Source organism: Mytilus galloprovincialis, chromosome 7, assembly GCF_965363235.1.
Source record: "Mytilus galloprovincialis chromosome 7, xbMytGall1.hap1.1, whole genome shotgun sequence".
Classification (NCBI taxonomy): domain Eukaryota; kingdom Metazoa; phylum Mollusca; class Bivalvia; order Mytilida; family Mytilidae; genus Mytilus; species Mytilus galloprovincialis.
This window is the reverse complement of record NC_134844.1, coordinates 95,245,763-95,269,384: the sequence shown is the minus strand read 5'-3', so window position 1 is coordinate 95,269,384 and position 23,622 is coordinate 95,245,763. Positions and strand designations below refer to the sequence as shown.

At 32.4% G+C, this 23,622-nt stretch overlaps 1 protein-coding gene across 1 annotated transcript in view; it reads left to right on the top strand.

The window, feature by feature from the left end:
* LOC143084332 (uncharacterized) overlaps window positions 1-23,622 on the top strand; it is a 73,546-nt gene that overhangs the window by 38,338 nt on the left and 11,586 nt on the right. Inside the window, exon 4 of the mRNA XM_076260743.1 lies at window positions 895-1,107. Within this exon, the coding sequence (XP_076116858.1) occupies window positions 895-1,107 (213 nt within the window). The remainder of the gene's footprint in view (window positions 1-894; window positions 1,108-23,622) is intronic.

The following is a 23,622-nucleotide window of genomic DNA, read 5'->3' as shown; positions in this document are numbered from 1 at the left end:
TCTTGCTTCATGCATTTACTGCAACATTTTAAAATGTAACTTGACAGTGATTACTAACGTTTATATCTAGAGTAATGAGTATCATTTCACCTTATTATTCATTCGTTGGGCGTGGTTATACCTAATCATAATAGAAAAAGAATATCCAACTTTGATTTGATCGGTCAAATGGGATACAATTTCAAGCAAATCACTGCAATTCTGACACCCCTTGGTGTGTTATACGACAAAAAAAAAAAATTCGATGGTGGAATCTGTTTCTGTAATACTGTTTAGACGACATGTAGACAAACTTTATCTTTCCTTTCAATGATCTGCAAAGAGATCATATGTGTTCTTGACGTCATCAGATATGGTTGCCTTTTTTCATGACTTCACAAAAGGAGATTCAGATGAATGCAAGAAAATTTAAGCAGTATCTTTTACCCTTCCGGCGCACCTGTGATCACCCCATGTTTTTGTTGGGTTTCATGTTGCTCAGTCATTAGTTTTCTATGTTGTGTTTTGTGTACTGTTTGTCTGTTTTTCTTTTTACTCTTATAGTCATGGCGTTGTCCGTTTTTTTTCGACTTATGAGTTTGAATGTCCCTTTGGAATCTTTCGCCTCTATTTAACTTCATAATTGAATTTTGACCAATGAAGAACTGAGATCAAACTAACCTCACGTAACAAAAGGGAAGAGGGAAGAGGGAATTTAATATAATATTCAATCCAAATTTAAATGAAAAAAATAATGATGATGCTAATTATTAGTTATTTAAACCTAAAGGAAAATTTATACGAATGCATGATTTATATGTATTTTTTCATTCGTTTGTTTATGGTTGGTTCTGTTGGCCATTGTCCCATACTGACATAAAGGGCTTCAATAAATTTAGTTATGTTGAATTTCAGATTTTGTTAGCATTGTAAAAGGAAAGCCCACCTCAATGTCTGCTCCACCATATATCCAGGATGCGTATTCTTGGACAGCTAATGATGGAAATTACTGGTCAAAAAATGCAAAATGTGCATACCCACATATAAATACGTTTCCTAGGTGGTGGAAAGTTAATCTACTAGCTTATTACGAGATTCATCGGGTAATCATGTATAGTAACTATGCAGGTAAGTACAAAAGATTTACTTTATTAGAGACATTTATGATATATAATTTACTTAAGGGAGTAGACCTGGGTTTATCAATGTGAGTAAAGAAGATTTATTAAAAGAGGGGCGAAAGATACCAAAGGGACATCCAAACTCATAAGTCGAAAATAAACTGACAACGCTATTGCTAAAAAAGAAAAAGACCTATCAACTTTATTAGAGACATCTATATGTTATACTTTACTTAAGGGAGTGGACCTGGGTCTATCAATGTAAGTAAAGAAGATTTATTAACATTGTTAAAGACATTATAAGTTAGACTTTACTTAAGGGAGTAGACCTGAGCTAAAGGAGACACCTCTTTATTAGAGACATCTATAAGTTATACTTTACTTAAGGGAGTAGATCTGGGTTAAAGGAGACACCTCTTTATTAGAAACATCCATTAGTTATACTTTACTTTAGGAAGTAGACTTAGGTTAATTTAAAAGGTTAAAGGAGACAACTCTTTATTAGAGACATCTATAAGTTATACTTAAAGGGTAGACCTGGGTCTATCATTGTAAGTAAAGAAGATGTATTAACTTTATTAGAAACATATATAAGTTATACTCAGTGGCGGATCCAGAAATTTCCATAAGGGGGGCCCACTGACTGCCTAAGAGGGGGCCTGCTCTAGTCATGCTTCAGTGATTCCTTATATAATCAACAAAATTTATTCTAAAAAATGTGGGCCCTGGCACCCTGCCACCCCCACCCCCACCCCAACCACCCCCTAAATTCGCCTTCGATACTTAACTTAACGGAGTAAACCTAGATTAAGGGGGACAACTCTAGCAGAGTTCCCCAAGGGTGACTGGGGAATAGAAATATGGTCACTACAGGTCTTCTTCCGACCAGCAGTAAAAACCCTTGCCAAAGTGGGGCGTCCGTTTGGCTGTGCGGGATGTATCAAGTACGCAGCCACGTCCGGTCAGAATTGGGACGCTAAATCCGATGCCTAGTGTGGAGAGAATGTCACGCTCTCTGCACGTAAAGAAACTTTGCATCAACTCTTTGAGGGGTCCGTAGGTGTAACAAGTCAAAATTTCTGTCCCTATCCAATATATCCTCATTTTCCAGTGGCAGTCGAAATTTTCCCGACCTTATCCCGGACGACCTCAATTACAACACCTACCTATTGTATATTTTGTTAATGAGGGGGGATATATTGCTCTTTCAAGTAGGAACTGAGATTTTGCCTATCATTTAAAGAAAACTTTGACAGCTTTTTGTATTCTTATTCAATATTACGTTTTAACCCGTCAGAATCAGGGATGTAATTTAAATTACATAAAAACTATACCCACAATGCAACTGTTTTGTTTATAATATTATGTTGCATTTTTAATTTTCTTAACACAGCAATGAGACCATTTGTAACATGGATTTGTTTTGGTATAGGAGCCGGATTTATTAACCAATCTAAACTTATACCCTCTTTTTCACATATTGGACCAACATCTTTGAAAACAATCCCTATGGCTTGCTCTTTACCAACAGATAGCTCTTTTTTCTTAAAAACTGACTTCATTTTGTTTCGAATGTTTCTAAGAAATACAGATACATTTACATTAATAAAATTAAGATTTTCAAAATAATGTGCATATTTGTCTTAAATGAGAGTTCTACATGATCTTCAACTACTGCTTTAACACAATGCCAAAAACAGATATTCATGCCATACATTCTGCTTCAACTTGTCTAAACTCTAATCATCTAAATAAAAAGGGACCAACATTTCGTGAGTTTTAAATGTGACTTTGGTGTGATTCTTATCATTTGTTTGAAACGCTGACCAGCAACATTTAAATAATAAGGGACTTTTGCTAATTGAGTTGACTGCATTTCTGATAAAGTTTTTTTTTAATTACACATCATTATATGCATCAAACTCAAGAGTCATCTATTCAGTTGGCATTTATTTTTAAATGGCCTTAGTGGTTAAAATAAAACATAAAAGGAAAACTACTTGTTTTTTTTCAAAACATCATAAACATATAGGATTAGGCATCAAAATATTGTTCCATAGGTACACAATCGTCCAGCGATGTCTTCAAATGTCCATCTCACCACTGACCAGCAATGTACATAGATCATATACTGAAAAGAGGGACCACAAAGAAACAGTTCTAGTTAACATGTTGAAATATTGTGTATATTTACACATTTATATATGACGTAATGAATCTGCATATTACTAAATACCAATAAATTAAAAAAATAAAAGAGATGTTGAATAGTTCGGTATTTATTGCTCTTTTCTTTTCATGGAATCTCTTGTGTCTTTATAGTGAAAGCATTTTTTCTTCGAGTTAATTTTTGCAAATATCAAAATGTTTCTTGTGAATATGTGTACATGGTGTATACATGTGATGAAAATTGTTATTGATTATAAATATAAAAAAATAAAAATATAATATATATTTGAAGCTAATAATGTTTTCAGTATAATGCTGTCATTTACCGACTGATATATCTGATTACGAAATGCAATTACTGATGGATTTATATAGGCGAGTGACATATTTCAAAAAGACGCTTAGTTAACGACTTTAATGCACCCACCTAACACACAGCTGTATTTCATGTCATTCGAAAGCTAATTATCTGTAATTTCTGTTTTGCCCGGTCGTAAAAAAATCGCACGGTGCATTTTCTGTTAAATCAAGGTCAAAGGTCATGAATAAACATTCAATTTTTTTGCGATAATTGATCAAAAAGCCATTTTCTTGTTCTTGTACATTATTTCAAAATCAAACAAAAATTAAAAGGTAAGTTGCGCAATATTTACCGAAATTTTAAATTTATTTCAAATCCTAAAAAAAAATCAAAAAATTGTTTTAAAAGCAAAATATATCTTGGGGGATCGATATTTGTATGCTAGAAAATAAATAAATGTATATTTTTTTAGGTCAAGGAATATTTGTTGTATAATTTTAAGATGCAATTATTAGCTATTGTTCATAGAACAGCCTTCTATTGAAGTGTTTGAAGTTGTCCAAAAATCTTCCATCTGCAAATAGCGATCATTTTGTTATTCTATGTTAAGACAGCACATCGCGAATTGTCAATATCAGGGAGGAGAATGATTTTCCATAATAAAAAAAGGGGTATTTAAAGTTCGAAAAGAAACATACGAGTTAATTGAGGTAAAAATATGGGGGGTTTTTCAGTGTCAAACTTATTTACCTTTTGTAACATTGCGACTAAATCGTATGCACAATTGAAATAAGTAACCATCGTTAACACTTGGTTGTCTTAAGCGGGATGTAAACGAACCAAATATAATGCTGCTGCTTTTTATTGTGTTTAAAAACGTGTTAGACATGTTAAATGTGTTTAGAAGTTTAATCTCTTTAACTATTCGAATGAAAAATGTTTTGAGTGTTTTCAAAATATGCTTGTTATATACAAATGCAGGACATTGTGTTTGTAAAACATTATAAGCAGTTGTGTTATTACAAGATGAAAAGGTTGAATACCCTTCTAGACCTCATAAGAACAGTCGCTGTTTTAGGTACCGCTTTCATGCTGTGCTGTATTTTGTGAACTGTTGTTCGTCTCTTGGACTTTAATTTTATATTGTTCATGGTTTTATTAAAGCTCCTTTGATTCATGGTTTGAGATTGATTGTCCCTTTGGTATATATCATTTTACTTTCAAGACATTAAGTTGCAGTAATGAACATATAAAACTACAGACTGAGTAACACAAACCCTCAAAAATATTTGGGGTGAAATCAGGGGCTCCCAAAGGGTAACCGGATCCTGTTCCACATGTGACACACGTCTCGTGGCTCATGTAATTCCTTCATCGGTAATAAACCTTATTCGATAAGTGACATTCAAGGCAGAGATGACGGTATTTTGGTTACGTCGATTGGAACTGATCCGTCGTCATCTGGCGAATCAGATATTGCATAATTGTCAACTAACTTGTAGTTGGGTCCAACAAAATCCGAAGGGATGTTTTCAACTTTGCATTTGAACTCTGTTTAAAACCATGTTCAAACCACCATTTTCTTCAAATGTTCTGTACCAAGTCAGGCATATGGCAGTTGTTATCAAATAGTCTGTTTCTATGTATGTTGGCGTTTGTTTTTGTAGCAGTTCAGGTTTCTGTTATTCTGTTGTTGATGCGTTTCTCTCGGTTTTGGTTTGTGACCCGGATTTGTTTCAGTTAAATCAAATTATGACTATTGAATAGCGGTTTACTATAGTTGCCTTTATTTAATAGCTCCATTGTGAGCAGTAACCCACTATCAAGGAAATCGTGAAAGTAAATGCATGCTCTTGAACATTGTATCAACTTGGAGATATATACCGCTCAAGAAGACGCCACGAAATCGCGTTACAGTTGTGCAAGTGTTGAAACAAAGAGTTTTAAAAATTTTGCGGGCAGAACGTCGACTGAGCATGTAAAGACAAATTTAGGAAATAAAAAACACTACATTTATACGTCATAACATAAATATTTTTGACTTTTTATACGCCCGTCAAAATTTTGACGGGACGTATTATGGTATACAAATGTCCGGTGTCCGTCCGTCTGTCCGTCTGTCCGGCGTAAACATGTCGCACCGTAACTTGAGAACGACTTATTCAAATTTCATGAAACTTAATATAGTTGTTTCTTATGATGGTCAAATGATCTGTATACTTTTTGGTGAAAATAAGATTTAAACTTTTTGAGTTACGGCACTTTGTAACTAAAACAGGGGTGTGTTTTTTTTCACATGTCGCACCGTATCTCAAAAACGTTTCTTGATTATTGCTTAAAACTTTACACACTTCTTAGTTATATTAATCTTAATATCTGTATACTTTTTGGTGATGATTCAAAATTTCATTTTTGAGTTTTTGAGTATTTTGTAAAAAAGGGGGAGGGTTTTTTTACATGTCGCGCCGTATCTCAAAAACGATTTATGATTATTGCTTAAAACTTTACACACTTCTTTGTTATATTAATCTAAAGATCTGTATACTTTTTGGTGATGATTCAATATTTCATTTTTGAGTTGTTGAGTATTTTGTAAAAAAGGGGGAGGGTTTTTTTACATGTCGTGCCGTATCTCAAAAACAATTTATGATTATTGCTTGAAACTGTACACACTTCTTTGTTATACTAATTTAAAGATCTGTATACTTTTTGGTTTGATTCCAAATTTTATTTTAGTGATATTTGTAAAAAAAAAAAAAAACAGGGTGGGGGGTTTCACATGTCCCGCCGTGTCTCAAAAACAATAAATGGTTATTGCTTAAAACTTCCTCAGAAACTATTTATGATTATTGCATAAAACTTCCACACAAGACGTCGGGCGTATCATGCGCTCATGGCGCCGCTGTTTATTATAGTTTTAGAGGTGTTGCAGCTCAATTAAATCGGTCTCTATCTTTAGTAATATAGATATGCAGGCGTTGCTGTAATGTTGCTACATAGAAATAAAAAAGTTTACAATTGGGTAGCTGAACTCATCTCTTTTGTCGTAAAATGTGTTCTCAACCGCCCCTCATCGTCGATTTCAAGATATGTGATAGAGTTAACTGTATCTGTTGAGTCTTTTATTTTCAATTTCAATGGAATACGCGTTCAACATTGTTACAAACTTAGTACTATGCAGTGAGAGGACATCATCTATATAGTGGAAAGTGAAGTTTCAAGATAATGGTAGCTTCTTTTCAATCGTAATAAGAAGCTCTTGCATGAAGTCAGCCTCTTATAAAAAAAGAGCAAGTCATTCAAGCTATTCAGGAAGTCTAGTTGTAACTAGAATCGTTGCGTATTTATGGTATATTTTCTTCAAAATTATTCGTTTTTGATGAATTTAGGCATTTCATCAATGACCAACGCAATTTAAGCAATCAAGAAGTCAATTTTTATAATGTGTTTATTGGTTTTTGAATTCTTTGATATTTCAATTTTCATCAATTTATTTTTCATCAATTTATTTTTGTCTATATTTTCAATTTCTTTTTTATGGTTCACATTATATAAATAAAAGGTCTTTTCACGACGTCGATGTTTATAATGAAACTACAAATCAAACCATAAGAAAAGTCGAAAGATGTTTATTTCAGTCTGGTAGTTACAATGCAGATTACAATCTCACAGTTTCGCCCCCTTTATTTCAAGCAATAGTATGATGCTCGCACATATTTTTTTTACTATAGATTTTTCAGATTCTGAAGAATTAGTTTATTAAATCTTATATTGACCACATACAATGTTTAAAAAGGAAGAAGAGCTTAAAAGCTATGATTCCGCAGATGGCGGTATTTTAGGCAACCGTGTGATTTGCTGTTGGATTAGAAGTAAGCATGATTATAGGAAATTGATGATGTCAAAAACTTCTTTAATAGTTCTTACAGGGCTTTACTTAGTTTTAACTGATAAGCAGTTGCATCAGAAAGAAAAAAAAAGTTTTCACCCATTTTGTTAACTTTTACTCGAATTTCAGGAAACATGTGCTGTCTATCAAAAACACGCTTTAAATATTTAAAAAGGCGTTTGATTAATGACTGTTAATCTCTCTGCTAAAAGTTTAAATTGTTGCATACGTGAATTTATTATATATAAGTCATAATATGCAATCAAGCTGACATCTTGTAAAATATGCACTTATTCGTCCTTGACCTTTGATCTTGATTTGACAGAAATTGCACTGTACGATTTTTTTACGACCGGGCATATCAAATAGTACAGATGAGTAGCTTTCGAATGATATATAATTTAGCCGTGTGTTAGGTTGGTGCATTAAAAATTTAATTTTATGGTTAAAGTCACTCCACTAATAATGCAATGTAGTCAATCTTACTATATAAAATACTAACCGGTATACATGCAATTGATGAGCAGAGAATGAATCATGTGTCTATCAACTCCCATGCAGGATAAATAATTCCAAACATCTGTCTCTTCTATAAGTTGTGCCACAGGAGATGGGGATCCTGAATTTAAATTAAAAAAGTCTTTAAAAAGAAGTCGGTAATAAAAATTCAATAGGTTTGTTGGTCTTCAGCCATCAGGGAGAGTTTGGGTCACATTTACTATTTCTCATTTATTTAATTATGACAAATTATATCAAAAGATTGCATGTTCGAAATGAACGATCCATACATGTATAGTATGGTATGAATGAAAATAAAGAGTATTCAAACACTTCAAGTCTTAGTCTGATGTTGATTTTATCAATATCCCAATTTAATTAACCATTATTTTTTTCTGATATAAAAGTGAGTCTTTCTTTAAGAAAATTGGTTATCACAATTCATAAATCATGAATTCCACGATTAATTGAACATATAATTTGTTGATAATTTGATTTGACATTAGTTAAGCTTTAAAAGGGTGGGGTCTTACAAATCATGTATATTTGCGATTGTATGCAAGTCAAACGCTAGAGACATATAGAATAACCTTAAATTTCAATTAAACCAATCTCGGATATACGGTAATAATATTTATTCTGACCGATGTTAACACGATCGCTGCTTTCGAACGATGTCTGTTAACGCTGCACTGTCATGGTGAAGGACAGTTAAAAATGCCTGAAAATAAATATGTTCCTGGTCATAAATCGTTTTAAAAAAAGTTTAACGCCAAAATGCCAACGAGGAATTTAAAAATCGTAGTCGTTTAAAAAAAATCTCAATATTTCTACTTGAAAATTATCTTTGAGGTTTTGTCAAATTCGTTTGCAGGTGAGCGTAAACAGGAAACGGAAAGCGACTTCGATTTTGCACTAAATGGGAATCTCTGCTTTCGTTGGATAATAATTATATAAACGTATGACGTCAGGAACATATTTATTTATGACTCCAAACTAAACATCCCCCCCCAAAAAAAACCGTGCCGCGCAGTTCAAAAAGTCGGACACGTAGGTTTTATTTCGACTCGATAAAATACAAACGAAAATATGAAAAGAAATATTTATAATTTATTACAAAAGAAATGCTACAAATGAAAGATAACAGATTAGTAAAAGGGGGAAATCTAACAATAGCAATGGTAATTTTCCAGTAATATCAGTCACCGGAAAACAAAATGGCGGCCTATATAACGTAAACTGGCATCTCTATCAACAGCCGTTTATTTCAATGTTTTACGTTTCAACAAAGGTCTTCTCCGGTGAATATCACAAATAATCATTCCGTGACCTCATTTGCGATCACTTGCCTATTGAGGGGGCTTTTGAGATTCGGATTGGCTAACCCTTTCGTTGTTTCATTATTTCTTCAATTGTGCCTGCAAATAGCCACGACAAACATTTTATTCCGTCCTAAATCGCATGCAAATCTCCATTTGTGTTTTGTTTCTTAATTATATCTTATAAATAAATTGATCTTTGAAGAAGGATTTCAGTTGACCAATACAAATCGGGATTCTGTTTCGTACGTCGTAATATCATGTGAGATGTCATGTGCTTGAAGTAAAAGAAATGTGCACGTTTTTGAAGCTTCGAACACAAAATATACTTAAAAAAGAAAACACAAAATATTCTGAAAAAAAAAATCACCAATTCACCAACATTCCAACTGACTCCATTTTCAGAAAACGACATCTGTAACAAACATAAACTTTACGGCTTTACAAGCAGAGCCAAATACAATGAAAGTCCCAACTATGTATTGGCTTCCGAAGCTACACAAAACACCTTACAAATATAGATTTATTTCGTCTTCAAGCCATTGCTCCACTACTAAACTGTCTATTCTTCTTACCAGCACACTTGGTACAATTAAAAACCTGATAATAAATTGTTCAAATAAGGCCTTCGAAAATAGTGGAATTAATTATTTTTGGAGTGTCAAGAACTCGTTGGAAGAACTTGATAAATTGCATGCTTTTATTGGTGATTTTGAATCTGTTCAAAGTTTTGATTTTTCTACCCTGTATACCACATTGCCTCACATTCTCATTAAGAAAAAAATCACACACCTAATCAAATGGGCATTTAAAAAATCAGAATGTGAATATGTATGTTCAAACTCTTTTAGGTCATTTTTTAGTAGCAATAAACAAAAAAACTATGTCAATTGGACATGCTTTGATACTATATATGCTCTTGAATTTTTACTAGATAACATTTTTGTTCGCTTTGGTGATTCCGTATATCGTTTATGACAAAAATAAGCAAAGACCCATCGAAACAACATCTGATAAACAAATACTTTTAGATATTTGGATGATATTTTGGCTCTCAATAATGAAGACTTCAGTATGTATATTAAAGAAATTTTTCCTGTTGAACTAACTTTAAATAAAGCTAATACTAACAATGACCACTGCCCTTTCCTCGATCTTGATATCTATATCACTAACGGAAAGCTTAATACCAAAATTTATGGTAAAAGAGATGATTTTTCACTTCCTTTTGTTAATTGTTCATTATTAGATGGTGACGTTCCCTTGTCTCCATCTTACTGTGTTTATATATCTCAACTTGTACGATTCGCTCTTGTATGTAACAATGTTTTAGATTTTAACGAGAGAAATTTATGTATTACTGAAAAATTATTACACCAGGGTTTTCGATATCACAAACTAGTCAAAACATTTACTAAATTTTATCATCGTTATAAGGACATCATTCGTAAATATAGCTCAACATGCAGACGTCTTATACGTTCAGGTATTCCACATCCAATTTTTTATGGACATATTCTTTATAAAGCACAAAGGTGTCAGTATTCACCTCAGAAACTAACAAAACCTTTGAATAGACTTATTAAGAAGGGATATAGTTACGATACTGTTGTCAGGTCATTAAAGATTGCATATTTTGGCGTTAATATTGATACACTTATAGGGTCTTTGCATCGGAACTAAACACATTTAATCAAAAACCAGTTGTTGGCAGGACACGGGTTATGTTCTTCTCATATATGTTATGATGGTATGATACTAAACCCCTAACGGGAAGGATTGTACCTGATGTTCATATGATGAAATCATAATCTTTCAGTAAGTTTAATTGAAGTCTGGAGCTGGCATGTCAGTTAACTGCTAGTAGTCTGTTGTTATTTATGTATTATTGTCATTTTGTTTATTTTCTTTGGTTACATCTTCTGACATCAGACTCGGACTTCTCTTGAACTGAATTTTAATGTGCGTATTGTTATGCGTTTACTGTTCTACATTGGCTAGAGGTATAGGGGGAGGGTTGAGATCTCACAAACATGTTTAACCCCGCCGCATTTTTGCGCCTGTCCCAAGTCAGGAGCCTATGGCCTTTGTTAGTCTTGTATTATTTTAATTTTAGTTTCTTGTGTACAATTTGGAAATTAGTATGGCGTTCATTATCACTGAACTAGTATATATTTGTTTAGGGGCCAGCTGAAGGACGCCTCCAGGTGCGGAAATTTCTCGCTACATTGAAGACCTGTTGGTGACCTTCTGATCTGCTGTTGTTTTTTTTCTATGGTTGGGTTGTTGTCTCTTTGACACATTCCCCATTTCCATTCTCAACTTTATTAAGACTGAGAGAACTGTTCTTGATGAATGGGAGAAGGTATTCAATGCTTCTTATTGTATTTCTTAAAATAATTAAGACCGTGCAAGTATTTGCACTTGCATTCCCAAGTATGCAGATCACAATAAAGTCCAGTCATAGCAGGCTGAATAAAAATAAAACACACAAGCTAAATAATACACATATATATGTCCAGTCCTGTCACTTGATTATATATTAGAATGAAATGGAAAAGGATTTGATATTTTAACAGATAAATTATAAAGATTGTGGTCAAACTAAATGATGTGGCCAAGGGTTCATTGCCAAGCAGCCAAAGACAAGAATAATTTAATGTAAATGGAAAAGAACATTTTTAAGCCCCAGTTTTATGTATGTTTTTTTTAAATTAAAACCAAGACATTAAAAGGAAACAACTTATTGATATCTTGATAAATTTTTTGGATGGAGAGCCCTAGGTAATATTGGCTTAAAAACTTTACATTTCACATTTTAGGGTACCCTAAATACACCAAAGGAGTAATGTGACTAATATGTATGTCTGAACTATTGAGTCTTTTTACTTTCAAACCATATGAATTAGTATTGCAAGTGACACATTATATGATGTTTCATAATGAAAAAAAAAATGAAAAAAAAAAATAGATTTTTAAATGTAAAACGAAAGACTTTCATTTCTATATAAAACTTTGAGACAACCCTGATAATACCAGATTCTTATATTTTCCAAAATTTGTCAACACATAGACTGTTTTTTTTCATAAAATATATATGCAACCAACTGAAGGTATGTGAAATGCCAGTCATACATACTACTAATTGTATAATAGCTTGTGTAAATATACATGAAAGCAGATGTTGGGACAGGGTATACAATATTTAGACAAACAACCCAACGGCACATCCAACCCATAAGATATTCAGTTGTCACCTACAGAGACGATTAAGGCATGATACTGTAGTATTACATTGATGTTTACTGGGTGTAATTCAACGAAGATTAATTTGTTCTGTTTCCTATACCAAATTAAAGGAAGAAAAAAAATATTGGTACTTGAAAATTAGCTGTCATTTTCTTTTATCAGTCCAAACTGACCAGTCTGACAATGTTAAATTTGTGCAAAACCAAGGATGTTTAAGTATCGTAATTATTTGCAGAAATGATTAGAAAACATTTTCCAAACTCAGTGTCATCTGGGACCTCGTATATATTAGGTTCCAGGTATCAATTAGATTTAATCAGAGACATGTAATACGTCTCTGATTTAAGGTCAAAAATAAAATATTGTTTGTTTCCCCTCCCCCGACCGACCCGGTAAAATCACCGCGACTCGAAAAATTTTATTGGCCATTCTTGTCCAAAATTATTTATTTTGCTATGTTGGTTTTTGGTGTCAGATATCTTTCCGATGCTGTAGTAAACGTGCGTTGGTTTTTTGTCATACCTTTCCGATGCTGTAATCAACAAGCGTTTTAAATCAAGGCATTTTTTGCATTGAAGCGTCTATATGATTCGGAATCAAGGAAAACAAACTGCCTTGCTACACGATTTGTGTTGTGTGCAAGGGTGATATTTGAAAATAAAAAATCTGAAGCATCTTTCAACCCACTGAGTGCACCTTGATTGGCTTTGTCTTTTACCTCTGTTCCTGTTTAAAGGATAAAATCTTTGAGTAAAAATGGTCTGAATCGTGCTTTGAAATCAATCTACTTTGTCTTCGACTTCGAACAGGTTGGGCACAAGTCAGAAAATGTTAGATACGTGAATTCCCTGCTTTCACCTCTTGTGCAAACAAGACCAGTTTAAATGTGTTTTTTTTTTTAATTTATGGCATGAAATTTACAAAAGGGCACGTTTTACGTTATAACTGAATCAGTTGAACTTGTAAATACTTAAATTATTCTAGGAACAACAAAACATATAAGTGAAGCCTTGTTTTTCTAGAACTCGAAAAAACATACAAATATTTTGTTTAGGAATTAATTGACCAAGCTGCATGATCCAGGTGCAACTGAACATAACTGAATTATGTTCACTTCTATTGAAAATTTTTATTCATTAAATTTTAATTCCCAAGTCATTAACATATCTTTTTGTCATCTCATAATTGATGATCAAGGTATGAATTGGTGAACACAGGAATTGTTTTGTTGTGAGTTATGCATCAAATTAGACTTGAAATAAGCTTGATTTTTAACTAATTAAACACTTGCTTTCATTACACATTGTTATCACATGAAGGATGTGTGCTTTTGTAGATTTCATATCAATAAAATGAATAGGAAAAAGGAGGTCCCTGTATACTGTTTTTGACATCAGAAAACTGGGGTGTACACTGAATACAGGGAATACCCCACTTTTCTTGACTTATCTTACCTGTTGAATTTTGTAAAAATTTAATATAGAAAAATTATATCAAGAAATAAAATAAAATAATTTGCCTACCTACCTACCCATACCCTGATAACCTAAGTCGCGGAGAGGAAACAAAGATATTTTTAATGTTGGCCTAATGCTATACTGTGAAAGTACTTTAATTCGTGGATATTAATTTTCGTGGTTTAAGCAATTTTTACATGTTCGTGGGTTTTTAAATTCGTGGATTTCAGTTTTCTAAAAAAAAAAAAAATTATTTAAAGCCTTATGAACGAAGGTTACAAATAGTCTGGATTGAAGGAAATTGCAAAGAAAACATTGACCCGTGTAAATCGTAGTGAAAACACTAATTAACCCAAGATAAAGTGATCAACAGATTAAGGACCATCAAAGGTGTTAATTAGGCCATAAACATGTCACCTAAATAAATCAGTATCATAAACAAATGCTATAAACGTATCTTGAATTGTCAAATAATTCTTATCAAAATCAAGCCCAGCATTAAACTATTATTTCTCATATGTACGAGAACTATGAGGATATAAAATGAACACTTTATCATACTAACATATCAATATCGGACATCTGACTTTCATCGGAAAAAAATATTTTTATGAGAATTAAAAAATCAAAAGTTATGTTCTGTGACTGCTATTAAAGTATTCTCTGATTCGAGGTTATGCAATATATTCTCTAGACCATATCAGTAGTCAAACCTTCATGGGGATCTTTCCATGTCTTCATTTGGACAATAGTTGTTTTATTTCGTTGGACACTTAAATTCGTGGATAAAGTCATCCACGAAAACCACGAAAATTGGTACCCCACGAATAAAAGTACTTTCACAGTATTAGGAAATCATAAGTTTTACAAATCAAATCAAATCAAATCATTTTATTCCTAATTAAAGGGCCCTTTAGGGCATATCAATTACAAAAAAGAAACAAGAAAATAATAAAAAGGCATACATATATTATACTTTCATTTTAGACAAAGACATTCATTAAACATTATTTTATGATTTATATAACTTAGAAAAATAATTTTTGAGAGAGCCAGCTGGTCGAAAGAAAGATAACTCCATCTATATAATGTAACTAAAATCCTTCAGTTAGGTGTGTCATTTTGGTAAATTTATTTTCCTATTTTTAGTTTTCTAGTTTAAGAAATTGTTCAGGTATTTGCATAAAGATGTTATAAAGCTTTTGTCGTCATTTCACATAATCCAAATGAATAAATTCTCTAAGTTTAGTATTCTCAAATTTGGATATTTAATAAATAGACTATCTAGTAAAAAAAAATTGCTGCTGCATATAAAGGACATTCCTATACAAAATAGAGCTCATCCTCAATCACATTCAAATTGCAATAATAACAAAGTCTTTCACATCTTGGAATATATTCCAATTTACCTGAAGAGTTAAATTTGAGTTCATGACAGCTAGTTTCAATTCTTAATTTATGATTACTCAATCTCAATTTTGTGAGAATTTTCTAATCATCAGGATTTGAAAAGGATAAATAGTTCTCTCTAACAAAGGAGAATTTGAGTTTGAAATATGTACTGAATTTGCCTTTATCATGTGAATAAGAAGACCTTATTTCCTTCCAAGTCTCTAGGAAGCTGTTTTTGAGACAGAATTGAAGTGATACCTTAAATTCCAGTTTACTCCAGTTTTTACAAATGGTTAATAAGGGGAATATTGAATTATAATATAATGCTCAAAGTGACATGTCATAGGCAGTAAATATCTGGTATGTCTGGTAGAGACATCTTTAGAGACATCCATACGTTATACTTTACTTAAGGGAATATACCTGAATTGAGAGAGATAACTCTTTAGAGACATCCATACGTTATACTTTACTTAAGGGAATATACCTGAATTGAGAGAGATAACTCTTTAGAGACATCGATACGTTATATTTCACCTAAGTGAATATAACTGGATTAAGGGAGACAACTCTTTGAAGACATTCATAAGTTAGGCTTTAATCAAAGGAGTAGACCTTGGTTTAGGTAGATAACTTGATAAGAGACATCTATAAATTAAACTTTACGTAAGGGAGATAACTCGATTAGATAACTACATAAGTTATACTTTACTCAAGAGAGTAGACCTGAGTTAATGGAGATAAACTCTCAAAATCAATAATACGTTTGTTATAGTCAGTTTCATCTAGTAGATGCTTTTTGAAATTCATGTGAAAGAGAAATAAAATAATCTGTATTACGTTCCATTGATTTTTAAGATTTTGACCGTTAAGCTAGATCTACCTCCTTAAGTTTTGAGTATTTGTAATGGGCTATAAAAAATAATACATTTCAGGTAATATGAGACAGGTATTACCTGTGACAGAGGACGAAGTCCGTAACACGAATTTTCTTTTTTTAATATTGTCAGTATTCTTTTTGGTAATCAGATATACAAAATTTCGGGAAATCGTATTACAGAGTCCGCCAATAGAACAGGAACATGGTAATGCGCAAGCGCATTGCTAGAAAAAAAGAGAACGATTTTGGGTTCATCAGTATGTTGATTTTGATTTTGATTTTTCTTTTAATTGAATTTCTTACTGTTATAATACATAATATGTTAGTTGGTAAAACCCATGTTGCGAGCGGTAAGAAATTTAACCCTTTTTTATTCAGAAGTTCTAGACATCTATCGACATTTCAATAATAAGTCAATTCTGATTGGATAAAACATTACGTCACAATCCTTGATAATCGGCTTTCAAGGACAAAACATTTACTTTGAAGTTTTAAGGGGTTGAATACGGTCAGAATTTGTAATGAAAATATACTAATCTATAGCATGGAGAACTCAAAATTTAACGAGCAATTCACTATTCATATGAACTTCCTTCGGAAAACGTTATTTTTGGTAGAAAATATTTCGACCTATAGTATACTGCCAGTCAACCTGATTTTGATTAGGACATTTCTTTTAAGGTAATCCTGTGTACTATAGAGCGAGTTATTCAATTTTTTTTGCAAAATGCGAGCCCAATTATGAACATTAACATTGTCTTTAGTATATTAAAAAATATGTGATATCTTATTATTGTTCGTTTCTTTTTTTTCCTTATTATGGCACCCTCAACTGAGTTAGGGTGACATATTGTAACGAAAACCGAGCGGTCGAGCCTTAGTGTAAGAATGTGTTTTTGTAATAAAATACAAATATAACTTAAAGGAATAAAAGTTTACATCCAGTAACTCGTTCTTTGGTAGCGTGGTACTCTGGTATTCCGTATGCACCCTAGTATGGTTGGTTCCTCTGGTAAGGTAACACCTCGGATAAAAAGGGGTAGATTTGGCTATAGACTTTTTGTCTGTGAAAGTATGTGGTTTTGTATAATGGTAACTCTCCCCATTGATGTTTGAATGAATAACAGACTCGTTAAATCAAATCAATTGCTATTAACTTTAATATGCATTAATATTAACAATGTATATATATATATTAATATATATATATCAAATATCTTAACCGCGTTCAAATCCAATAAATAGACATGTAATCAACCTTCTTTCGTAAATACAGAAAATGAATAGCGGAAAAATATACCCAGAAAGTTAACTATTTGTAATTTAGTAATCGGCAAATGGTAAAACTCAACACCAAAAAAAGTTGCTATAAAGTTTAACTTACGAGTTGTTTTCTAGGTGTAACTTATAAAGGAATTAACAAACCCGCATCATACGAACCTAGTCTCCTCGGGCATTGTAATATGTTGTCTGCCTTGTTACTACTTGGTCTTGTAACTGTATCTATAATTATATTAAAAGTTGAGAGTTATTTGCACAGGGGAAAATCGTGCTGAAGACTTATTTGAATTCTCCATCGTATTTAAACTTAGGTTAACCAATTTACCGATTCAGTTTACCATTTACCATTATGGAAATACCAAAATTACCCTATACCGGAACTGATAATTACAAAAATTGGTAAAACGTTATTGTACCTCAATTGAAATAAACAGTTCAGAGGTGTTCTGAATGTAAAAACAAAGGAAAGGATAATAAAAGTTTTAGAGTTAACAATGTTTAAACATACTTATACAAGAAATATATAATAACAAAAGTCATTTATCGGTTCGATTAAAACAACGTCAACACACAATTTTAGGGGAAACAATGTTCCATTTCAGGGAACCAACAGTTCGTCCCAATATTGTTATTGTTCGTTTTTAAGTCGGCAAAACGGAGTTTTGGCGACTTTATGTTTTGTCCCATATCTTCTTCTCCTTCTTATTATTATTATGGCACCCTCAACGGAGTTGGGGTGTCATCTTATCATTCTACGTTTCTTTTTATTATGGCACCCTCAACGGAGTTGGGGTAACATATTGTTATTATGGCACCCTCAACGGAGTTGGGGTGACGTATTATTATTTTACGTTTCTGTTTTCTTATTTTTTTTCTTCTTTTTTTTTTGTCCAGCTTATATCTTAGGATTCTATGAACCAATTGTTATGGAACTATACCATAATGTTAACCAGCATTTGCAAATTTTCAAGATGGCCGCCGTTACCATGGAAACCACAAAAATGCGAAAAAAATCAAATTGCTTCAAACTGCAGAAAACTTCATGGAATTAGTGACTGACATTTGCTGATTTGCAGTTTGACGTTGGAATTTTCAAAATGGCCGCCGTTACCATGGAAACCGCAAAAATGTCCAAAATTGAAAATGCTCCAAACTTAATGAAACTGTACAAAAATGTTAATTTGGATGTGTAGATGCACTCTTTGACTTTTGAATTTCAAGATGGCGGTCGTTTCCCTGGCAATGGGGGAAGGGTGCCATCCGTTATTGCTAGCAATTACAAATCTAGTTCTACGTTTCTTTTTCGTCTTATCATTATTTTTCTCCCACTTTTTTGTCCAGCTTATAACTCGGAATTGTATGAACCAATTGATATGGAACTATACCATAATGTTAACCAGCAGATTTGCAAACGGGCTATGGCTTTTGAAGATAGCCACCGTTGCCATGGAAACAGCAAAAATGTACCAAATTTTAAAATGCTCCGAAGTAAACGAAATTTCACGCAAATGTTAATTGGCATATGCAGATGTTCAATTTGACTTTGGAATTTCCAAAATGGCCGCCGTTACCATATAAATATAAACTGGCAATTATAGATGAGACTTTTGAATTTCTAAAATGGCCGCCGTTGCCATGCAAATAGGTAAAAAGTGAAAAAATTCAAAATGATCCGAACTTACTGATGGTGGACCAGGTGACATCCGCTAATGCTTGCAATGGCAATTCTAGTTCTATTTCTATTCTCTTTTGCTGTTATGTTGAATATATATGGGAAACCTCCCCAGTCACTCTTTGGTGCTTTATTTTTTATTCATTGCAAATAGTACGCAATAGTGACAGGAAAGTTATGCCATTTTTGATTCTAAGTGTGGAGCAATTATCTGATTTTGCCGACCACATAATCCGTTTTACCAAGTCAGCAACATCCGTACACCCTTTTAAACTATTAGCTAACTGTAAAACGAGGTTTTGCCCTCAAGTTTCTCGGAAAATGCCTGTACCAAGTCTTGAATATGACAGTTGTTTTCCAGTTGTTCCGTTGATATAGTCGAGCGTTTGGTTTTGTCGGTTTTAATGGACTTGTCCTGTTTGAATTAGCATTCCAGTTTGGTATTTTTGTTACTACATCTTTTATGCACTGATTCTAGATAGGTGTCGTTAGTCGTTTAAATTTTCAAAACTATGCTTTTGCGGCTTTGATAATGGATTTTTTGGGCGGCAAAATCAGAAAATTGTTCCGGAATATTGCTCAATAATAGAAGCAATTGACACGAATTAACAAATCACAGCAAGACTAAGGAGAAGCCAAAGAAAAAAACTGATGAGATAGCAAATAAGCAAATAACGAAAAAGAAAGGGCTTATGGCAGATTCCATATAAGAAAGTGAAACAACTCCCATAAGCATGTTAGGCAAAAATCATAAGCAATGAACTTCTGTTTTTGAATACATGCTTTACTAATAAAGATAAAGACAATTTGACCCCAAAAAAAATCATGAGCATCATCCTTTTTAAATAAACGAAGCCTTAGATATTATGTTTCTGACATAAGATTTGACAGACTTTATTGTTTCTGACATAAGATTTGACAGACTTTATTATTTCTGACATAAGATTTGACAGACTTTATATTTTTTCTGACATTAGATATGACAGACTTTATTATTTCTGACATAAGATTTGACAGACAAATTGAGTTTCTGACATAAGATTTTGACAGACTTGATTTTGACATAAGATTTTTCATACATAAGATATTTGACAGACAATATATATATATATTTTTTTTTACTGACATTGGAAATCAAATCCTAGTTGAAAGTCATTTTTAAAACTCATGGAAAATACTGCAGCCTAACATCAAGATTTCACCACAGGTCAAATAACTCTAACTGTTAGCACATTCAAATGTTTTAGAAATAAGAAAACAAGTTTGACAGATCTTATGTAGGAAACATATAAGTTATAACTATTGCTTGAATAAAGTTAATGAAAGAATCAACATGTGTTTTTTTTTATGCACAGCATGATTTACAGTTTTAACTGGCATATATTGGAACCTACAATGATTTTGAAAGTTTTTACAGAGATGTTCCTGACATAAGATTTATTGACAGACACTGAGCTATAAAGCAAGATATTTGAAAGTGAAAAAAAATTATATATCACAGATGTTTTTGACTAAAAAAAGTAACAGATTTTGGAACAGGGATGTTTGAATAACTAGACTACACTAGTAAATACCAGTATACATAAACATTGTGTAAACAAGTGGGAGTTAATTCTGTCAAAATTTTTGCATTTTTTCAACTTGTTTTAATCATTTCTACTTTAAACGGAAACAATCATATCCAAAAATTATTTTTATAATTTCATCTAACATCATTATTCATCAAAACATTCACAGATTATCTTTCAAATAACCGTAATTATTATTTTTATTTATTTATTCATTTTGACAGACATTTCCATTTCTTATATGGAATCTGCCTTATCTTCATCATCTTATATTTAAAATCTTTGTAAAAACAATTGCAAAGATAATAACATTTTTAGAGTTAACAATGTTTAAACATACTAAAACAATAATATATAATAACAAAAGTCATTTAACGGTACGATTAAAACAACATGAACACACAATTTTAGGGGAAACAAGTTCCATTTCAGGGAACCGACATTTGGCACACTATTGTTATTGTTCGTTTCTTTTTAAGTCACTAAAACGGAGTTTATGTTTTGTCCCATATCTTCTTCTTCTTCTTCTTCTTCTTCTTCTTCTTCTTCTTCTTCTTCTTCTTCTTCTTCTTCTTCTTTGGCACACTATTGTTATTGTTCGTTTCTTTTTAAGTCACTAAAACGGAGTTTATGTTTTGTCCCATTTCTTCTTCTTCTTCTTCTTCTTTTTCTTCTTCTTCTTCTTCTTCTTCTTCTTCTTCTTCTTCTTCTTCTTCTTCTTCTTCTTCTTCTTCTTCTTCTTCTTCTTCTTCTTCTTATTCTTCTTCTTCTTCCAGGGCCGTAACTAGCCTCTTTTAAAAGTGAGGCAAAATATTCGCCGAGCGTGGCGAGGCGAAAAAATTTTGGCGAGGGGTCGGGGCGGGGGGGGGGGGGGGGGGCTGAAGGCCCCCAGACGCTCTGAGAAAAATAATGCAAGATCGTGCATTCTGAGCTATTTTTTCAACAATATTCTGGTCTCATAGCAAGAACAATAATTCATTGTATTTTAAGACTTTTAGGTTTTAGTGATAACATTAAAAAAAGATCGATATATATATGATGGATAAAGCAAAAATCGTAATTCTCATAATCCTTAATACCGAATCTGTCTGTCTGTTCTTGTCTTGTATTGAACTTAGACTTTGGTGATTTTTTATGACTAGATTTAAATATAGTGACAGTGCAGTATTATACTTTAAGTACTTTAAAAAAAGAAGATGTGGTATGATTGCCAATGAGACAACTATCCACAAAAGACCAAAATGACACAGACATTAACAACTATAGGTCAACGTACTAGTACTAGTACTGTTAAAGTCGACACTAGGGACCATCTTGACCTTGTTTTACGATATTAATGATTCTTTTATTGTTGGAGACCATCCAGTAACTATCAAGATGAAGGACAGGAATTAAACTTTAACAATTGATCATTCTTATTTTTCTATACATTGACTTTGTGTGCGATTAGGTTCCGTGCACGTGTACTCAATATTCCCTTTTCTCTGTTAAAAGAGTCTGAACATGACTTAATGCAAGGGTAACCCTTCAATGTAAAAGGTCATATGGCAATACATAATAAGGTTGTTGGTTTTTTTTTCATTTTTTTTTTATACCGTGGAATTGGTGACCTTATTTCAATTTAAACCAAAAGTCCATGTCAGCTTTCTAGTTTTATCTACGAAAAAAGCCAGTGTTGTTCTCTTTTATATCAAGTACAATTCTCCATGCAGAAACGACGATTCATTTCTGTGTCTTGTAGCATCGTATATTCTTAAACTATTTTCTCGCACATTGTCTGGACATCGGTTGGCATGCAACATTGCAAAGCCACACGTTTACAAATGAAAATCAACACTCAGACTAAAGTCATTAAGTAGGACAATAAATTAACAAAAGACAAACCCGGGACATAGAAGTACAAACAATAGACCGTCAACTCTGATAACTAAAAGTAAAATAGAAACATGGATCACGAAAAACATAAAGGGGCTACATCAGAGACTGAAGAGAACTGGCTTCTTGCAAGACACTTTCCGTCAAAACAATTTGACAATCTTTTTGTTTCCGTTTTTTTTTTTTTTTGAAAATTCAAACATGAGGCATTTGCCTCAATTGCCTCAATGTAGTTACGGCCCTGTCTTCTTCTTCTTATTCTTATTCTTATTCTTATTCTTATTCTTATCATTATTATTATTATGGCACTTTAAAATCTAAATATATTTAAATAAGATACAACAGTAATTATCAGTTTTCAGTCAAAGAGTCCATTATTTTGATGATATCATCTTCAGTGTAGTGTTGTTGGGATCAGTGGGATCTTCACAGCGTTAGATTTTTCATGACCTAAAATATTGAAATAGAAAAAAACAATTCTGATCAGAATTAAAAGCTTGATGATGATAGTGAACTAAACGGATTTATGTATTTATTCTGTTTGAACACCAAAAAAAAAAAAAAAAATAAGTAAAAATGTAGCAGTTCAAAACGTTCATCCTAAAATTAAAAGTTTTTTTTGTGTACTTTTTATTTGCTACTGGACGTAGAACAAACAACAATCAACCAATCAATCTATTATGTATAATATCTACCTTGTTTGTGAAACTGGTGCATTCTGATTTCATGTATAACATTTGTCCACATTCTCATCCTCGTGTCACTGCTAAGTTTGATCTGAATTTATATTAGTCATCCCTAAGCATTTTTTGGCTTCCAATTAGTTCACGACATTATTGAACTTTTTAACATAAAATATGTCTTTAACCAGAATTTCAGGTTTTTTTCATTTGTAAAATTACGATGTAAAATGGATGTTGGATGTACTGATTGATATTTTAGTCTTAGATGCATGATTTTTTATTAGTTGTT